At 40.2% G+C, this 18,725-nt stretch overlaps 4 protein-coding genes across 8 annotated transcripts in view; 2 read left to right on the plus strand and 2 right to left on the minus strand.

The window, feature by feature from the left end:
- The window catches only part of LOC112137553 (meiosis regulator and mRNA stability factor 1), a 21,571-nt gene extending 19,101 nt beyond the window's left edge, over positions 1-2,470 (minus strand). For 2 of the 5 annotated variants that reach the window (XM_024259920.2, XM_024259919.2), the window contains exons 1-4: positions 2,182-2,470; positions 1,560-1,770; positions 394-1,239; positions 33-192 (exon numbers count right to left, since the gene is read on the minus strand). In XM_024259920.2, coding sequence (XP_024115688.1) covers positions 33-192; positions 394-1,239; positions 1,560-1,715 — 1,162 coding nt within the window. In that variant the 5' untranslated portion in view covers positions 1,716-1,770; positions 2,182-2,470. The remainder of the gene's footprint in view (positions 1-32; positions 193-393; positions 1,240-1,559; positions 1,771-2,181) is intronic. The other 3 variants (XM_036210093.1, XM_024259921.2, XM_024259922.2) reach the window with 3 other exon arrangements.
- A 1,837-nt stretch (positions 2,471-4,307) lies between these two features.
- panx1b (pannexin 1b) lies at positions 4,308-9,857 on the plus strand. Its single transcript, XM_024260047.2, has 5 exons — positions 4,308-4,681; positions 5,751-5,872; positions 6,037-6,236; positions 7,443-7,944; positions 8,019-9,857. Exons 1-5 carry the CDS (start codon positions 4,501-4,503, stop codon positions 8,157-8,159), a joined length of 1,146 nt encoding a protein of 381 aa, XP_024115815.1. The 5' UTR covers positions 4,308-4,500; the 3' UTR covers positions 8,160-9,857.
- A 579-nt stretch (positions 9,858-10,436) lies between these two features.
- Positions 10,437-17,036, plus strand: LOC112137628 (nuclear distribution protein nudE homolog 1). Its single transcript, XM_024260045.2, has 9 exons — positions 10,437-10,596; positions 10,820-11,042; positions 11,905-12,058; positions 12,264-12,412; positions 13,388-13,524; positions 13,676-13,843; positions 13,917-14,002; positions 14,079-14,233; positions 14,311-17,036. The coding sequence occupies exons 2-9, from the start codon at positions 10,957-10,959 to the stop codon at positions 14,402-14,404; spliced, it is 1,029 nt and encodes a 342-aa protein (XP_024115813.1). The 5' UTR covers positions 10,437-10,596; positions 10,820-10,956; the 3' UTR covers positions 14,405-17,036.
- myh11a (myosin, heavy chain 11a, smooth muscle) overlaps positions 17,031-18,725 on the minus strand; it is a gene marked incomplete in the record, with an annotated part of 33,603 nt that continues 31,908 nt past the window's right edge. Inside the window, 1 exon segment of the mRNA XM_024260044.2 lies at positions 17,031-17,921. Within this exon segment, the coding sequence (XP_024115812.1) occupies positions 17,792-17,921 (130 nt within the window).

The following is an 18,725-nucleotide window of genomic DNA, read 5'->3' on the forward strand; positions in this document are numbered from 1 at the left end:
AAAAAAAAAACAAAAAAAAAAAAAAACCTAACCGTATTTAAACGAAGTCCCACAGCTGGCGTTCGACAAAAGAGCCATGGCATCAGAAGACGTTCCACAACCGTTGCAAACAGGGATGGGATGAGAAGCCGTCTGTGGGACACAAAGCTTGGGCCACACCTCATTGGTCTCTGAAGTCTCACCATTCACAGGCTGAACAAAGGAAAAATGTAAACATTGGTTAGCAGAGCACTGTTACCTAGTGCCATTTGAACCATAAGTCAGGAGAAATGCTTTCAGTGCCAAATACAAAAAACGGTTTCACTTGTGAATATTTCTGTGGTTACAGAGACTGTCAGCTTCACATTCACTGAGAGAAGCCAACTCCACCAACCTTCAGCAAACTCCACCAACCTTCATCAAGTAGTCCTGACAGCAGTGAGCCCCCTTCACACAAGCTGTGCGCTCTACATTTAAGTGAATTGGATTGGAGTAGAACTGTGCTGTAGAGGTTGTGGTAGTGACAGCGGTGCCGGTTGTTTGATCCCCGTGTGCACTTCTCTGAGATCTTCTGGCTGAGGAGTCGCAGCTGACATCGTAGGTGTAAAAGCCAGAAGATACCAGGCAAGAGTCATGGACAGAAACAGGTAAAGAGGGAACCGAAGGAGGAAATGAGGAGGGCTGACTACATGGAGAGGGTACGGCGGAACAGGTTTGAAGGAGCCCAGAGCAGCAGGGGAGGCAGTGGTGAGAAGAAAGGGGTTGAGAGATGGCAACAGGGCTGTGCAACTGAGGTTTGCACCCAAGCCTGAGCACAGACTCAGGAACTTGGCCTCCGCTGTTGCAGCTCAGGGGGTATTGACATGGACGAACAGAAGAAGCCACTGGACAGGTCCCAGACCTGATACTCCCGCTGCTGCTGCAAATGGGATCTCCCATGGAACAGAGAGCCCTGCAAAGTGAAACCACCCCAGTGATGGTGGAGCTGCTGTTACCAGCACTGCCACCCAGCAGCCCACGCCCATCTGTACTGCAGTAGACGCAGTGGCTTACTTTGGGGCTAGCCCCTTCAAGGGGTCGCTGCTGCTGGCAGTCTTGTGATAAATGAGGAGGAGCAAGAAAGCAAGGAGGTGGAGGAGGCGGCAAAGGGAGGTGGGGCAGAGGCAAGGGCTTGGATAAATGGAGAGGGGGTGGGTGTTGTGGTGGAGGAGGGACATCTTTTAATTCCAGCAGAGGCTTTCGGGTGTCCATGTAGTGATTCTGAAAGAGGAAATGGTTGATCAGTTTTTTGCTGCATCACATGTGTGTTGTCCACTGTGATGGTGACTTTTACGTTATAGTTAAACAAACCTATCATATGTTATTATTATCCAAGATGGATCATAATTGATTTATTTCATTTTGAAACCATTTTCTAATGGGGAAAAAGGCCAATGTGATTCTGCCTCAAACAGTTCTATCTGGTTGGATCGCAGGAATACAAATCAATTTATCGATTAGTTGTTACACTCCTAACAGGTACACACGATATTGAGTCTTTATGCTACTTTTGTCCACAGAGCTCACCAATATCTACTCACGATTTTATTGGTCTGGTGCAAGGGGGTCGTTTCATTTGAGCCAAAGCAGCCTTTGAGTTCCCATTGCCGCGTGGATGCGTCTGCTCTGGGGGTATCAGGACACGGTGGGGCTCTAGATCTGCCCTCGGACTTCTCCTTCCCGAGTCCTTCCATCATACCAACCACCCCGGCGTTTCACCACACGTCCATCTCTTCTCTTTCTCATGCTTTCCTGCGGGAATTTCAGCTCACAATGAGATGAAACTGTCATTACCGATGACTCACTGTAGCTTTATGGCGGTTAAAGGATGTTTCCCATAACACAACTCACATAATCGCAAGCTAATGATTTTGTTACATCAAGGTTTAGCAACAATAACAAGAGCTAGGTTAACAACAAGCTAGTAAACCTCACAGTGGGTTATCGCTAACGCTTTACTGAATAAAAACAGATAATAGAGTAACTGAGCCAAGCTGCTTCGTTTAATTATTACCTCAATAATTGTGTTACGTGAACAGTTATTAGCTAGTCAGGCTAACAAACACGGTCCGTTTGAGCTTTCCCCACGGACCGAACTTCCCGGAAGTCATAGCGTAGATTTGTCTTTAATTTAAAAGTATTGTTTGTAGGAAATAAACTTACTAATGTCGGTATGTTCAGCGCTACCTGCTCAAGTGCCCATCTCACATCTTCATCAGACAATCACTTCCTCCTCTCTGTTTCTTTGGACATGCGCACTTTTGTAATATTATTCTGCCAGAAAGGAGAACAAACTGTCGTAAATTGTGTTTTAACGTTATAGCCAGCGCTCAGATTTATTTATTTATTGGGGGGTTGTAATTTTGCAAGATATGTATTTATATTGATCAGGAAAAAAAAGAAAGAAAAATAAAATCCAGTTTTACTAAAAGTGACAATGTGTCTTACATGTACACCTAAAATGTGTCAATGTATTTTTTATTGACAAAATTCAAAATACAATACAAAATATCGAGTGTAGTATACATATATGCACATATTTTCTGAATTTTTCTTCAAACAAATCAAAGTATGAAAAAGAAGTAGCAATGTAAATATAAAAATTTGAATTGATCCAATAATTAGTTTAAAAACCATAAAATATTTCACCTAAAATTACCTACGTTGATTTGTCTTTCATGATCAGATTTTTTAAATTTACATTTATTTATTTTTTTGTTTGTTTATTGAGACACGTATTGAGTAAATCTGTGGCTAAGGCTTGCTGATTCTCCGGGCTCTGAATTGAGTAAAATCTATTTCTTTCGGTATGAGCTGGAATTCAAATAAGAGCTTGACTGTCTTCATATGAAGGATTTGTTATACAAGGTATGAGTTTCCTATACTAGATTCCATTTTCAAAGTGAAAGAGGCAATTTGTGTATTTACAGGCTAATCTGAGTTAGCAAATGATTATTAGAAATTGGGAAGGTAAACTTTTTTTTTAATGAGAATATTTAGATTATTGTTACTGATTAATATAAATGATTTGTCTGTGGATGTTTGAAAACTTGATTACATCAATTATATTAATGATCCTTCATAACCTGAATCTATCAATATTTGATAATAAGTCCTGAACCAGATATTGATAATTCATGTAGAGAAAATGGTATGGTCGAGCTGGGGTGGGATTATATAAGTTCGCTTCCCTCCACTTCCTTTCAAGCGATCTACTTTTACTTCATTATGTGATATGTAATTTCATGTATTATAACCTGATTGCTTAAAATAAACAATTTAATTAATTCAAACATGGGCATGACAGAGAGGAGACAGGAACTATTGAGGTGGACTTTAGGACCACTTGTTGTGGTTGGCTGATTTTTGTTTATCATTTCAAGGAAACCAGCATAGATCTTAAAAGTCTTCAATAACAATGAAACAAATCTCCTAAATATGAACACATATTTATATGTTAATATTTTGCTGATAAACATAATAGAATATAATCTTTATTAATCCCAAATGAAAATCACAACCACATTAGCACAACGAGGAGATGAACTCCTGTTACCCTGCAGAAACTATGTCTTACAAAACAACACAGGGTTTTGATTTTGGCTAAAATATCATCATAATTAAAAGACCACTGGCAACAATAAAAAATTGAAAAAAATATATAGTTGGAAAGGGACTTCAGATGTTTTGAGTTTTCCGTGTCTGTAGGTATGGGGTTCCATTTATTTTTGGTAGTTCTGTTGATTTTTCCTAATCTGTGAAGTTAAAGTTTTCAGAATTGATTCTATTTGCCTCTTTTAAGGACCAAGTTTGTGTGTACCGCTTTTTGAAAATATTAAATTGTAATTTCTTTTCCTTTTTTTGCTGCTTGGACTACAGGAGTTTAAACATCTTATAAGAATAAAACCCCATCCGGATAGCATTTTTTTGCACTATGCTTGTGATTTTTACTGCAGTAGATTTTGTTATAAGGAGTAGCTGCTGTTAGCTGAGTGTATTTTTAATGTCGATTCTTCACATCAGGTAAAAACTAAGGCTGTGAAAGTTAGCACATTAACACATGTGATTATTTACCCCGAATTAACTCGTTAATATTTATTAACGCGTGTTAAATAATAATTCTTTTTTAAACAATTTTAATTTAAAAAAAATAATGACACATTTATTTAATATTTTAATTTCGTATATATTATTTTCATATTGTCTCATTTAGTCCTCCATATTTCCCGGCCCTAATAAAAACTTTTTGTCCACAGAAACATTTCGGGTCATCAGCTCCCTCTAGCGGTAATAATGCGCACTTCGGGTTTCAGCTCCGGGACAGCAGGTTCATCCTGGGGGCGAGTAAACAAAGGCTGTTGAGTCCATGTTATCATAATTTCTCCTCGGCTACAGTTCTCTGAACAGCCTCCCTCGTTCCTCTCAGAAGGAGCTGCTCCGCTCCACTCCCATTGGTGAGGCGGCTCCGGGCTTTGTTCCGCCATGGCGATCGCCACCGTGGCCACAGAATACGTGTTCTCCGACTTTCTGCTGAAGGATGCCGCGGAGCCGAAATACAAGGGGGTGCGCCTGGAGCTGGCGCTGGACAAGATCGTGTCGTTCCTGGCGGTGGGGCTGCCGTTGTTTCTCATTTCTCTGGCTTTCGCGCAGGAGGTTTCCGTGGGTGAGTTTCTCTCCTTTTGTTGGCGGGGAGGTGCGGGGTGTCTGGATAGAGAACCCCGGGCCGCTACAACTGCACCCATCTCCATAAGTTCATAGGCGGGGTGGGGGAGTGGAGAGGTGTGGCTTCAGACCACACCCGTGCCAGCGCTGAGACTGATGCGCGCGCGCTGCTGCAGCTAGAAAGACGCACGTGCTTCTGAAATACTCCAAACTGTTGCAGCTAGTGTTGGTGCTTGCCAAGTATGGATGCAGGGTATGGAAGTTTTTTCACCCATAATTCAAAAAAATATGCAAATCTCAATTAACATTCCAGTTTGTAATTTTAAAATACATGTTGCAATTGACATTTCAATATGCAATTCAGACTTTTCGATATGAAAATACATTTTGCAATTTAGGTTTCAATTTGAAACGTTACAAATCAATATGAACATAATGAACAAACACAAGATCAATTGTAATGGGTTCTTGGTCCCATGCATTTTACAATTAATGTTCAATTTTGTCATGTATTTTAGAAAAGCAATTTACAATTCAATTACCAAAAAAAGACATTTCAATTCATTGTTTGATTTTAATTCATTTTAAAGTAACATAAGATATATTGAATTGTAATTTGAAATTTTAGTCACAATTTAAATGAAATTAGAAAAAACAGCGTTCAGTTTTGACAGTCAGTTAACAGGGGAAATTTGCATTCAAGACAAAGAAAAGTTGTTTTCAAAACAAAGACAAATCATATTCAAAACTGACATTTCATGTGCAAAACTAAATGTTGCATTCATAAATATAGTGCACAATTTCATCTTTATGCATAAATTTCTTCTAGACAGTTATCTCATCACATATCTTTGGCATCAATTCAAGTTTTATAAAGAAACTCTAATATGAAGACAAGAGAAGTTAAAGATAAAGTAGTGTTTGAATAATTCAGAATATGTGTGTGTCTAAACATGGATGTGGTGAAATAATCAAAGCTCTTTTAATTATTACCAATGAGTATCTGCGACAAAGTTAGATAGTTTAATCAGTGAAATTATGAAAACGTTGCTGTAATTTCTCTCATCCAGGAACCCAGATCAGCTGCTTTGCTCCCACTAACTTCTCCTGGAGACAGGCAGCGTATGTGGACTCCTTCTGTTGGGCTGCAGTGCAGCAACAATCTAACAGCTCACCCCTGTGGCTGCACAAGGTACAGGCCTAAATGAGCTGCTGTAAGAGCTTATAAATGCAATATTCAGACATCCTGCAGATGAATGAGGAACCCCTCAACACATCCACACATCTTTCAGTCAAAACTGTTTCAAACTGTGATGGCGGTGCCTCCCCGTGACTCTTGTTGTGCTCTGACCTCAGTTCTTTCCGTACGTCCTGCTCCTACTGGCCATCCTCATGTACATCCCTGCCTTGATGTGGCGCTTCACAGCGGCTCCACACCTGTCCTCTGACCTGAGCTTCATCATGGAGGAACTAGACCGCTTTTATAACCGCGCTATCCGACTGGCCAGGAATCTGGCATCTTTGGATGGCAAGGATGCAAGTGAGGAATCGCAGAGGTAAACTGTGGTAAACTTGTTGGTATTAGTTTATTTGAACTATTTTCTGTCTCTCCTGGCTTTTCTGTTTCAAACCTCCTGTGGATCCCAGTTTGACTTTCTCTGTCTTTGCTGCCTCCTTGTGGCTCTGCAAAAGTGCTTCTGCTCAGACCTGAGTGTTGCCTAGTCTTGCTGAGAAGTTACTGTTAGGGGTGTAATGATTCATTTTAACTCTTTGATTCAAATCATAATTTGTGGTTGCCAATCCGATTCATAGTGGATATTGGTCCATTTTGAACGAACCTAAAATGGATCCAGGACATCTTTATTCAAAACTTCCACCTGTGTGACTTGGAGAAAAATACCTGGTACTGAACAGTGCAGGTGAAATTTTCCCGATTCCTTGTTCTTATTAGAACATTCTACCACACTGTATGGTCACATGTATTTTATGTGTTGTCCACTGTGATGGTATTTGGTCATTTTTACGTCATAGTAAAATAAAGATACCGTCTCAATCCAAATGGTATTTTCCAATATAAATGACAATAAATTTTGAAACAATGTTTTAATTGTGTGAATGCTTTATAAGCTAATAGGGATCCTGTTTCTATGTATTATTATTCCTTATTTATTCTTCTGTATGTTTTTTGATCCATAAAAATTCAATCACACTTTCAGCAATTTCTACAATCTTGCTTTCAAAACGTTCAGCTTGTTAAGGACATTCCTGCTTGTAGTATATGTAGCATTTTAATTTTTCTTTTTGCAAGTTTTGCGATTCTTTTCAAAAAATGTTCCAATTCTTTTTGCACTCTGAAACCTTTGAAATATTGGTATCAAAACGTTCAGCTCGTTCAGGACACTCCTGCTATTTATGCATGTTACGCAATTTTTTACATTTTTTGCAATTTTTCAAAGAAATGTTTGAAATTCGTGTGCAAATGATGCATCAAAATGTTTAGCATGTTCAGAACGTTATACAGCAATTAAAGTTTCAGCATCTTTAGTGACCACATTCAGCAACAAGCATACAAACTAGCATTATTGCAGGTAATCCAACTGTTCTAGTATATAATGGTATAGGTTGATTTGATAAGATTAAAACTTGCCTCAGACAGATGGATCTGGTTGGATTGTAGGAATCATAATTGATTTATTGTTTAATCATTACACCCCTAGTTAACCCTATCGTAATTTGCATGGATGTCCCCTCCTAACCCTCAGTGCTCTGGATTTGGCTGAAGGCTGCTTTAAATACCCTCTGGTGGAGCAGTACCTGAAGACCAAACGCTTCTCTCGCTGCCTTGTGGTTAAATACGTGGCCTGCCGGGGCCTGACTCTTCTCATTCTGCTGTTGGCGTGCGTCTTCCTGGCCTACTACATCCTGCTGGCTTCTCTCACTGATGAGTTTCCTTGTGACCTGCGGACAGGCGTGCTGCAGAACAACAGCATGGTGCCATCTGCTGTGCAGTGCAAGCTCGTAGCAGTGGGTGTCTTTCGGCTGCTGAGCTACATAAACTTGGCGGTGTACGTGCTTCTGGCTCCATTGGTGGTGTACGCTGCCCTGGGACCTGCCCGACAGAGCTCCAGCTTCCTCCGGCCTTATGAGATGCTGCCTGGATTTGGGGCTTTGGGTGTAATCACGCCGGTCTACAACGACCTCAGCATTTATCTGCTGTTCCTGCAGGAGAACCTGAGTGAGCTGAAGTCCTTCAAGTGTTTGAAAGTGAGTCTCGAAACAAACATGGTAACCCTAGCGTGATACCGCCTTAGTCCTCGCCTGACAAATCTTATCCCCAGGTCCTGGAGTTGCTGCAGCAAGCTGGTGATGAGGGCTTCGACGCCATGTGCCTGCTGCAAACTCTGGGTCAGGTGAAGACCGACGTGTTAGACAGTAAGAAGTCAAGAATACGCAAAGAAACAGATAAAGACGTGGAATGACCGAACTGACCAGCTTTAGGTTTACTGCTGCAGGGTTTGTGTTTTTCAATAAGTGAGTTCAAGAGATATTCATGAAACCTGAACTCTGAATGACATCAGGAGAGGAAATAAGATGGTTCATGCTCTGCAAGAAACATGAAATTGTTCTTTTAGGAATACAATGACGTTATTCTTTTTCAACAGCTATTGTCTATAGAATTTTGTTGCTGAACTTTTGTCTCATCTGTTATTAAATTCGGTCGAGCATTTGATGTACTGTTTGGATGGATCTGACAGACATTTTACTGTTGTTTTCATTTCCTCATGAATCACTTAGAAGATTAGATCTTCCTTCATTTGCACTGAATGTGGTTCTCCGCCTTATCGGGAGAAATTGGTACAAAGCTGACAGTAATAAAAAGTCAGAAGCGGAAAGAACTTTGCAGGCCTGCATGAAGAAGAAAGTTCTTTCCTCTAGCAATGCTGTGAAGGAAAAGAACAAACAGAAGCAGAACTTTTGCACTTATTTTTGTCTGAAATGCTGGATGTGATCAGTTCTAATAGGCATTAATTTGAGTTTACTTTTTGCAGTGTAGTTTGATGTTTTTAAAGTTTTTATTTGAAAACTCAGATGATGTGTGGGGTCTAAAGACTGCTAAAGGCTAAAAGTGCAAACCTTGTATTTGAACTTTTTCACTTGGGTTCTTTTTTATGGTTTTACTAAAATTTCAGACACATTTTTGGACTAAATGATCTTAACTTTTTTCAGATACCATGGGATGGAAAGCATCTCAAGTTAAGTCATTTCTATCTAAAGTGAGCATAGAAAAAACAAGTATAAAGTTACAAGTAGCATCAATGACGAAAATGTAAGAAAAAAAATTGTACCTGTATGTTTGTCTTTTTTTAGAATGTGTGTGTTTTACTTGTGTTACTTTTTCAGATTTTCTTGAAATACATTTAGCTATTTTCTGCTGTTTGAAACCATAATGTAATAATAATACATCTAGCGCTGTGTTTTGACTGAAAGAAAAAGGGTCACTCATGTTTCTCACCCTGCATTTGTATTCTGTGATACCATGAGACTGCATACATTCACTGGTGATGTTATTGCCCTGGACAAACATGAATAGTAGGCATGAAGACATATTACATTTTGTAAGAGTGGATTTACTTGCACAAATGCCATTTCTTAAAGTCCCATTTCAATCATCTTTTGATCTATTGTAACAGCATTCCCAGTTTAATTTAATTATGATTAAGGCATTTTTAGCCAAAATGTTAAAACCTCTGACATTTTCTAGGTCATAGTTTGTGTAGACCGGCAGTAGTTCATCAGCAATTCACCTCTGAGTTATGGGTGGGTCCAATGGCGCAGTGTAAGCCTGCCCGCATTTCCTATCCGTCCTTTGTTTACACTCTCTCTTGCTAGCTTACAGTCCCTCACAACCCCAAGCAAACATTACTGTTGGAACAAAAATGACAAGTAATATTGGAGCCATCCAGACGTACAATTTTGAGCCAGATTCTAGCTCAGATGAGGAAAACCAAGAAGTGCATGGATCTATTTGTTCATTAGTGGATGCATCAGAATGGAGAGGAGCAGGAAACTTTCCTGCCCACTGATAATAGCACATACATTGCTACTACAAGCATTTTCCAACTGTTTTTTGATTCACAACTATTTCAGTAAATCAGTACTCAGAAATGAAAATTTGAGCATAATGTTGTCTATATTTGTCCTCCATCATGAAAAAATGCAACAAGAACATGTTAAAAACACAATTTTAATTGGAGTGAGTTGCTGCTATCTTTGGAATAAAAAAATACATTTAAAATATTGCAGCCCCATAACCAAAACAGAAATAACAGACATTTTTTATGTTATTGTTTGTTACTCTCACCCAGCATCTTAACAGAAGATGTTTTTTGATGTAATAAAATGTCGAGGTCTCTCATCATATTTGATAAGGGAGTTTACTATTGCATGTGTTATTGTGGTTTACTCTAAAAAACACATGGTTTTCTTACGTCATAAAAATAAAAGCACGTTAAAAAGATAAATTAATATCTAAATATTATTACTAACTAATTTAGCTTATTACAATCATTAGTCATTGTGCATAAAATGTTTATACAGAGAAACGAATAATTTAAATATACAATATTTTGCTATCCTGCCAATAACAATATAGATTAAACCCATTCCGGAAATAAAAGTCCTCCACTGAAGGCCAATCGTACAACGTGATTGGTTAAATTTCGTAAAACGTCATCCATGCTGTCCAATGACCGCCAAAAAGGGAAGTTTCCTTTGTCTCTGATTGGCTAATCGCATTCCCGTGACAGCAGATTAGTTTGTAGAGTCACTTTACGTTGATTCGTGACCTGCAGCTTTACATCGCGCCCAATATAGTCATTACGTACCAGAATTTGTATTTTTCGTAATTGAATCGAGGTAAGTGTGCTTCGTTTGGCTCAACTGAAGGTGTTTCCTGTTTCGTGTTCTGTTAGCTTTGTGTTTATTAGCGTCAGCTAGCCTCCGCGGCGTATTCTAGTAGGTGCTTCACTAACCGTCGCTTCTCTGGGCGAGTTTATTCAACAAAACAACAACAACAAACACGCAGAATAGCATGTTGGGACTTTCACGTGTTCTCATAGCTCGGCCTAACTTTCTTCAGGAGACCTGCATCCACGAACGGCTGTGAGGGTTGACCTGCGCGTGGGAACCTCGAGGCCGGAGAGGAGTGAAAATTAGCGGTGAAATTAAACGGATGGTTCTTCCCTGAGGACGTCGTTGTTTTGGGTAGCAGCAAACATGGTAGAGCCCGCGGCGCATTCCTTTGCATCTGTGGAGGAGGAGATGGTGTTCTGGAAAGAGCAGGCGCAGAGGCAGCAGCAGAGGTAAGGGGTAACACCAGAGGAGACACTAAACCAGGGGTCTGCAACCTCCAACCCTAGGAGCCTTCGGGCACATCTCTCTGACCACAACAAGGGAGTAGGAGCAAACAAATCGTACTTCACTCTAATTTGAAAAAAAAAGAAAAAAAAAAAGAATTTATCACTGTTACGATTATAATAAACAACTATTGTTATTTTTGCCACAAACAAAACTTGAAGAGAAAATAGCCTTTTCTAACGCTAACAGAGACTCACGTGACTCTCTTTCAAAATAAGACATCCTGTGTCTCAAATATCATCTCAGTGCACTAATGTAGTGGCTGGTAGTGTAATGTCACCAACAGAATAAAAAATAACACCTTGTTTTACTATCTGTGGTGCTTTTCAGTTTGCAGATGGTTGTAATTTTTGACCTTTACCTTATTTTCTAACTATAAGGTGCATTTAAAAAGCGTTGAATTTGTTCAAAAATAGAAAATCCACCTATAATTACTGTAAGGGCACCTTTGGTATAAATTCTGATTTTTCCGGATTGAGCTCAAATTGGTTTTCTGTGGTACATGGAGCTCAAAAATCTGTCAGTATTTTGGTACAACTTTAGTAAACTACAAATGATTGATGGAAAATTAAGGCTACAATAATTAGGACCCTCATGGAGTGATGCACACTTTTCTTTGACGGTTTGTGAATTAGTTAATGAATGAAGTTTGAATTACTTAACTTAATTTTTAAAAATTAAACTGTTTTCTTGTTCTTTAGCCAAAGAGCCACAGGTTGCAGACCCCTTCACTAATGCAATTTTTTTTCATGACTGACGCATCACCCCTGTTTCTTTTTTTTTTTTTTCTCTTGTTTTTGCCCCCAGGGCTGACGAGACTCAAGAGGAGCTGCAGGAGTTCCAGCAGATGAGCCGGGACTACGAAGCAGAGCTGGAGACGGAACTGAAGCAGTGTGAGGGCAGAAACAAGGAGCTGTTGCTGGAGAACAACCGACTTCACATGGAGCTGGAAGCTATCAAGGTTCAGTATCTGCAGCACTTAAAGCCAAGATCAACAGCTTAGTTCCAGCTCTGCCTCAAGCAAACTCTGAGAAGGAATAATAACAACTGAAAATGACGGATATTTTTGCTTTACTTAACTTTAGCATGTCTCTGCTGAAACCTAAACACAAGAATCAGTTTGATGGTAACTGTATTAAGCTGTTGGTGGATCTGATTCTGTGCAGGAGAAATGTGAAGCCCAGATTTCCGATGCTTTGAGGCATATCACAGCCCTGGAGGAGGATTTGACCCAGACCCGGGCAGTGAGGGACCACCTCCAAAAGTACATCCGGGAGCTGGAGCAGGCCAACGACGATCTAGAGAGGACCAAGAGGTCAGGATTCATTCTTTAGCTATCTTTTTTGTTCACCACTTATTTACATATTTTAAGATAGTTTTCATAGAAGCTTGTTTTTAAACATTTATTTATTTAATTCTTAAATCATTTTATTAGCCTTAAAAAAGGTGACGAGTTTGGATTCTGTGAGATTTCAGTTTAAGTCTGCAAGCAGGTATAAATTCTGCAAAAAAAAAAAAAGAAAATAATGCAGCAAAGAGGTGCATCTTATTTTGTTGCTTACTTTTAGATACCAGTCTTCTTTTAAAGGAAAAAATAACTTAAGAGGAAAGTGCAGAAGTGTCGGGAAAATTATTCAGAATCTTACTGTAGAGGTTAAAGGTCAGAAAAGATGAATTTATATAAATAACTTGTGTAATGATTTGCTTTAACTTTATTAAGCCCAATGTTTGTAAAATCAAGTTAAAACTCAGGGTTGTCTTTCCCTTTGAAAAAAAATTGTCAACTATATTTAAAACAAAGTTGTTTGTTCAGAACTTATTATAGTAAATTGAACTTCAGTCTCATTTTCATCTATAACAAAAACTTAACAGTTTTACTTTGAAAATAAGAACCTTCACTAACACCTTACTTTGAAGATTTTATTTCTGATGACAGTTTGTTTAGATTTTATACTTAGAATCCAACAATATTAAAATGTTATTGCCTGAAGTGTGTTTTTTACTATGCTCTTATTTATTTAAATAAATAAATATTGGATGTCATAAATACTCGTATTTGTTCTCTCTGGAACAGATCGCAGATACCTGAGTATTCAGGTACTTATGCAGCCTAACTTTGCCACAGGTTTTTGAGGTACAGGCTTGTGTGATCTAATGCCAGTTAGTAACACCGTTGTGGTTCATGGTTCAGCTGAGAGATCCGTAACCTATTTTGAGACCTGCAAATGAGTTTGAAGAAGAACCAGCTTTGCTGTGCATTTGGACCAAGCCACTCCTCTCCACGTTGCAGGGCGACCATCATGTCTCTGGAGGACTTTGAGCAGCGGATGAACCAGGTCATTGAGAGAAACGCCTTTCTAGAGAGTGAGCTGGACGAGAAGGAGAACCTGCTGGAGTCTGTGCAGAGGCTTAAGGATGAAGCCAGAGGTGTGGTCACGTTTTCAAAACCTGCAAAGTTGTCATTTGTAATTCAGCAGAACCTTTGGTTCTTTAGGATTCTGCTTTTGTTTTGTTGGATGTAATGTTTGGTGAGACTGATCTTTTAAAAGAAAATCACGAGCTGCTTTTGCCGTTGCAGACCTTCGACATGAACTGGCTGTGAGACAGAAGGAGAGACGACCGTCCAGCAGTCTGGGAAGAGACACAGACCGCCCAGATCTGTCCCAGATGAACCCGTCTGCCCCCGTCACTCCAAACAAACCCATCAGCTCGTACTCCACCCCCCTTCCCTCCAGCATCCGCAGAGGTATTCCCAACTGTCAGATTTTTTTTTCTGTTCATGTAGGAACCCACTGTTATCTGTATTTTTTTTCTTTTAGGCGACGGTCTAACGGGGACGCCCCTCACCACGTCAGCCAGAATATCTGCTCTTAACATTGTTGGAGAGCTGCTGAGAAAAGTTGGAGTAAGAGATGCGATCCCCCTGCTGGAACCGTTGCTCTGTCTTTGCTATTCTGAGAAAAAACACTTTCCTCTGTCAGAATCTGGAGTCAAAGCTGGCGTCCTGCCGAGACTTCGTGTGTGACCCGGCCATGAACAGAGCGGTGCTACCAGATGGTCGTGGGAGTCCTGCAGGTGTAGAGGGGGGTCCTGATCTCCACAGTAGCAGTTTGAGTCCTCCTCCTCAGTACGACAGGTGAGGAGGAACAGCAGCAGCAGCATGGAGCGCCTGTTCGGGTGTTTGTTCTCATCGATGCATCTCTTCTTTGCCAGTTTGGTAAAGCGGCTAGAGTTTGGACCGGCTCCACCAAGAAGCCTCTCCCAGGGTCCCCATTCTCCACAGGGAGGTGTCAAGATCCTTTTATGAGAAGGCATCAGAAGGGAAGCACCCTCCTCCATCTGAAACTAAAGGACTTTGAGATGAAGGTTCTTCCGTTCCTGCCTTACACTTGCTCGTTAAACAGAAAAGCCTCCTGATTTTTGCACCAAACTCTTCAGGGCCTTGATCAGCATTTGGATTTCTGCTTCTGCAGAACACAGCACAAGGAATGCAGAAACTGCCACCCTTCACTGTTTTTCCCCTTTATCCTGTGTGTTTCTGATGGATTAAGAACCAGGAGGAACATTTGAGGTAACTTAGTAAATCATTGATTACCACCCGTGAGACCAGCTGAGCTAGAATAAGGAAATCAGAGGCTGATTTAGGGACCAAGAAAACAAAGGGGAGCCTGACAAAAATACAAGCTAATACTGACTAAAAAGCTTTTACTGCACTCATTTATCAGCTGTGGTTAGACGAAATAGTTTTATCACCAATAAGCTGTGAAAACAGGAGTTATGTGCTCTTAGTTGAGATTTTAGTTCAGAACAAGGTCGAAGGTTTCATTCCAGTGCAAAGCTTTTCACATGAGGGAGCGCTTCGTTCAGAAACGCAAAGAGTTGCATCCAATTAAAAAAAAAAATGAGTCAACTTGAGGTTTACTTTCAAAATGAAATATTACATCACATAATTGATTTTGTTTAACTCAGTGACTCATTTTTAAGAATTCCTATTTTTATGATGGAAATTTAAAGTTTCAGTTTTTCAAAACTAAACCTCACGGGTTTGAAATAGGAAATTCAACAGATAGTGCCATGAAAAAGTATTTCCCCCCTTCCTGATATTGGTTTTTGTTGCCTTTGAATCACACAAATGTGTCATATCATCAAACCAATTTTACTATCCGTCAGAGATAACCCAATGAATACAAAATGCTGTTTCAAAATGATTATTTTATTTACCAAGAGGGTAAAAATGAACAATCCTATTTGGCTCTGCGTGAAGAAGCAATTGCCCTCCCTTGTTAAATCACAAAATAACTGTGACTAATTTATTTAACATTTAAATCAAAAATGAGAGGATGACTAAAATTACTCCAAGAGTCCAATGATGACTCATCTAGGAGAACCACAGACGACATCAAAAGAACTACCAGCCCCACTGGCCTCAGATAAGCTCAGTGTTCATGACTACCATAAGAGAGACACTGGTCAAAAATTGCCTCCATGGGAGAGTTCTCGAGCTAAAACCCTTGCTGTCAGCCAAAAACAGAACAGCTTGTCTCCCTTTTGCCAAAAACCATCTTGATGATTTTCCAGACTTTTGGAGGAAAATTCTTGTGGATTCAAAAACTAAACTTTTTGGAAGGTGTGCTGCCCATCACATCTGCTGTAAAAATGCGTCTGATAAAAAGAACATTATGCCAGCAGTGAAACATGGAGGTGGCAGTGTGATGATCTGGGGCTGCTTTGCTGCCTCAGAACCTGGACAACTTGCTGTGATTGATGGAAGAATGAATTCTGCAGTCTACCAGAAGATCCAGAAGGTGAACGTCCAGCCATCAGTTTGTGTCCTCAAACTCAAGTGGTCTTGGATCACGCAGTAGGACAATGATCCAAGCACACCAGCAAGTCCACCTCTGAATGGCAAAAAGAAAACAAAATGAAGGTTTTGGAGGGGCCAAGTTAAACTCTGGATTTAAATCCTCTTTAAATGCTGTGGTGTGACCTTAAATGGCCAATTCATGCAAGAATGGTTAAAATATTCTGCCAGGAGGAGTGGGCCAAGATTCCTCCAGAGAGATGTGAAAGACTCATCACCAATTATCACAAACGCTTGATTTGTGTTATTGCTGCAAAGGGTGGCCTGACCCGTTGTCAGGCTCAGGGGGCAATAACTTTTTCACATAAGGTCAGATAGGTTTGGATTTTTTGTGCCTTTAATAAATAAAATTATCATTTTGAAACTGCATTTTGTATTTCCTTAGGTTGACTGAGTGATATTAAGGTTGGTTTGATGACTTGACATATTAGTGTGTGATTCATTTGGGGGGAAAAAAATGAAATCAGGAAGGGGGGAAATACTTTTTCACGGCACTGTACCTAATGGGCTTCATTTAATTGTCAAAGCACAAGCTTTTTAGTAGTAGTTTGGCGCGGAAGCCCACCCCCGGTCAAGTTTCCATCTGCTGCTGCACGGATGGGGTTTTATCAGATTTTTGTTTGAATAGTGATGTGAAAACATATCTGGGATTTCTGCTTTGGGGACTGGTTTTCAAGTTTGCTAATATAATCAGATTCTAGCAGAATATCTAATAGGTATTTGCAGTTCTCAATGTCCAGGAATCATTCTCCAAAAGGTTAAAAAGTGTTGGAGAAGAGATAGTGAGCAATAATAGAATTTAAAGCACAGTTCATAGGTACCTGTATATATATCAAACACTGTTCGTGCTTGGGCATGAGGTTGTATCATGGTCTAAAGCTCCTGCTGATCGCTCGTCATCGTTTCTGCCATCTCAGACGATGCTTTCAATACTTGGAAAATGGAGGAGCAGCTGCTGCTAACAGGACGCAATCCTGGACCAGTGAATGTCCGAATGCTTACCCATGATGCCGCTGATCTTTGTTACTGAACTAAACTGTTGTGACTCAGTTAACAGAATTAAAGAGAGACAAATCTTTGAGGTTTTTATTTCTTGTGCATGTGGTTCAACAATAGATGGAAAGGGTGTCATGTAAACATTCATGGATTATATGCAACATTAAATAAGACTGAGCTGGATGACCTTTAGGACGCCACAGGACACCTGAACAAAGTCTGACTCGTGGTTTGATGGTTGGATCGAGCTTCCATGATGGTTCTTTAAAAAAAAAATAAACAGCACAGAAAAGGTGCAAATCATGTGAAACAGTGACTATAAAAAGATCTTTAGGTGCTGAATAGTAGTTTGGAAACAGAGTCAGCAGTGACTGGAAGCAGATGACATGGAGCGATGATCCACATCGGATCTGCTGCCACTTCAGTGCTGCTGGGGAACATCAACAGCAGTAACAGGCAGCGGGACGACAGTCGCTGACAGTAGTTGAACATCTGCAGTCTACCTGTCTCTCAGAGGTTGAAGTTTGTAGTTCTCAGAGAGCATTTTGTGTGAACAAAACATGAATCGGTCAGGCGGTGAAGTACAAAACAGTGCAAGTTTAAAACCAAAGGAAGATCTCACATCAATGGAGCTTTCTGAGGGGCTCCTGCAGTGGACGTGAAGCCCTTCTGATTGTTTTGTGACAAGAACATGTGCTCCAAAACAACATCAGAAACTACTGGAAACGAGAGGAAATGCATAACTTGAAGTGATTTGGAAGACAGCATAGCAGGACTTCAAAGTTACTCTATAAAGTGGGAGTAATTTGGAACTCCGGTTGGTTTTAAAATCAGCACTTATTCTGCGGACTTTGTTCCGTTGTAGTCATTTTGGGAGTCTCCTTCCTCCTCCGAGGCATCGTCCAACACCCTTCGACCTCCACCCACACGCCGTGGCGTGCTGCCGAACGAGGGCTCGTTTCCACGCCTGCAACACCACAGAGACATGCAAACACTGTCACGATGAGGGAGGGGCCTGGTACACCTGAGAGCACCATCAAAAAAACAATCAAGTGGTGCACGCCGGGTACAGCTCAAGCACGTGTCGTCTCTGGAACTCATTTCGCTCTGTGCAAGAAAATGAGTTTGGTTTACGGTCGCTTAAACCAAGCACTGAGAGAAACATGGCCATCTCTAAGAGGGAAGCATGATGGATGAGTCATGGTTGGATGACGAGCCATATTTCTCTGAGTTATGCTCAATGAAAGAAACAGGAGCATGAAGAGTGAACAGAATGAGACAGGGACCGGAGTGGAACCAACTTTCAGCTCGGGAGTATCATGTCATAACACTTCTTTGGACAATCAAAGTCACACTTCAAAAAGAATTCTTTAGTTTCTCACTGCAAAAAATAATTTCCAAAAAAGTAAAAAAAAAAATGCTTAAATTAAAATGTAACCAAACCCTAAAGGAACTTTTTCTTTGTCTGTTGACTTCTATAAATGGGGCTTTAAAAGTGCTGTCTGTTGGTCATAGCCAAATTTTTGATAAATTAAAATAAACTTGTTTAATTCTTGAAAATATAGTTGCCGCTTGCAGGTTGAATTGAGGTATTACATTTGAATTTCCTGATGGTCAAACCGCTCAAGCCCCACGTCATGATCTGCAGCTCCAGTAATGACAGCAGTACCACCCCCAAGCCCCACCCCTCTGACTAGATTTTCAAATTTCGGCTGTGGGTGGAGTCAACCTCCAACTGTCCTGTATGGTACCCTTTAAAGTGTTGAATGGT

Source organism: Oryzias melastigma, linkage group LG1 (genome assembly GCF_002922805.2).
Source record: "Oryzias melastigma strain HK-1 linkage group LG1, ASM292280v2, whole genome shotgun sequence".
Taxonomy (NCBI): Eukaryota; Metazoa; Chordata; class Actinopteri; order Beloniformes; family Adrianichthyidae; genus Oryzias; species Oryzias melastigma.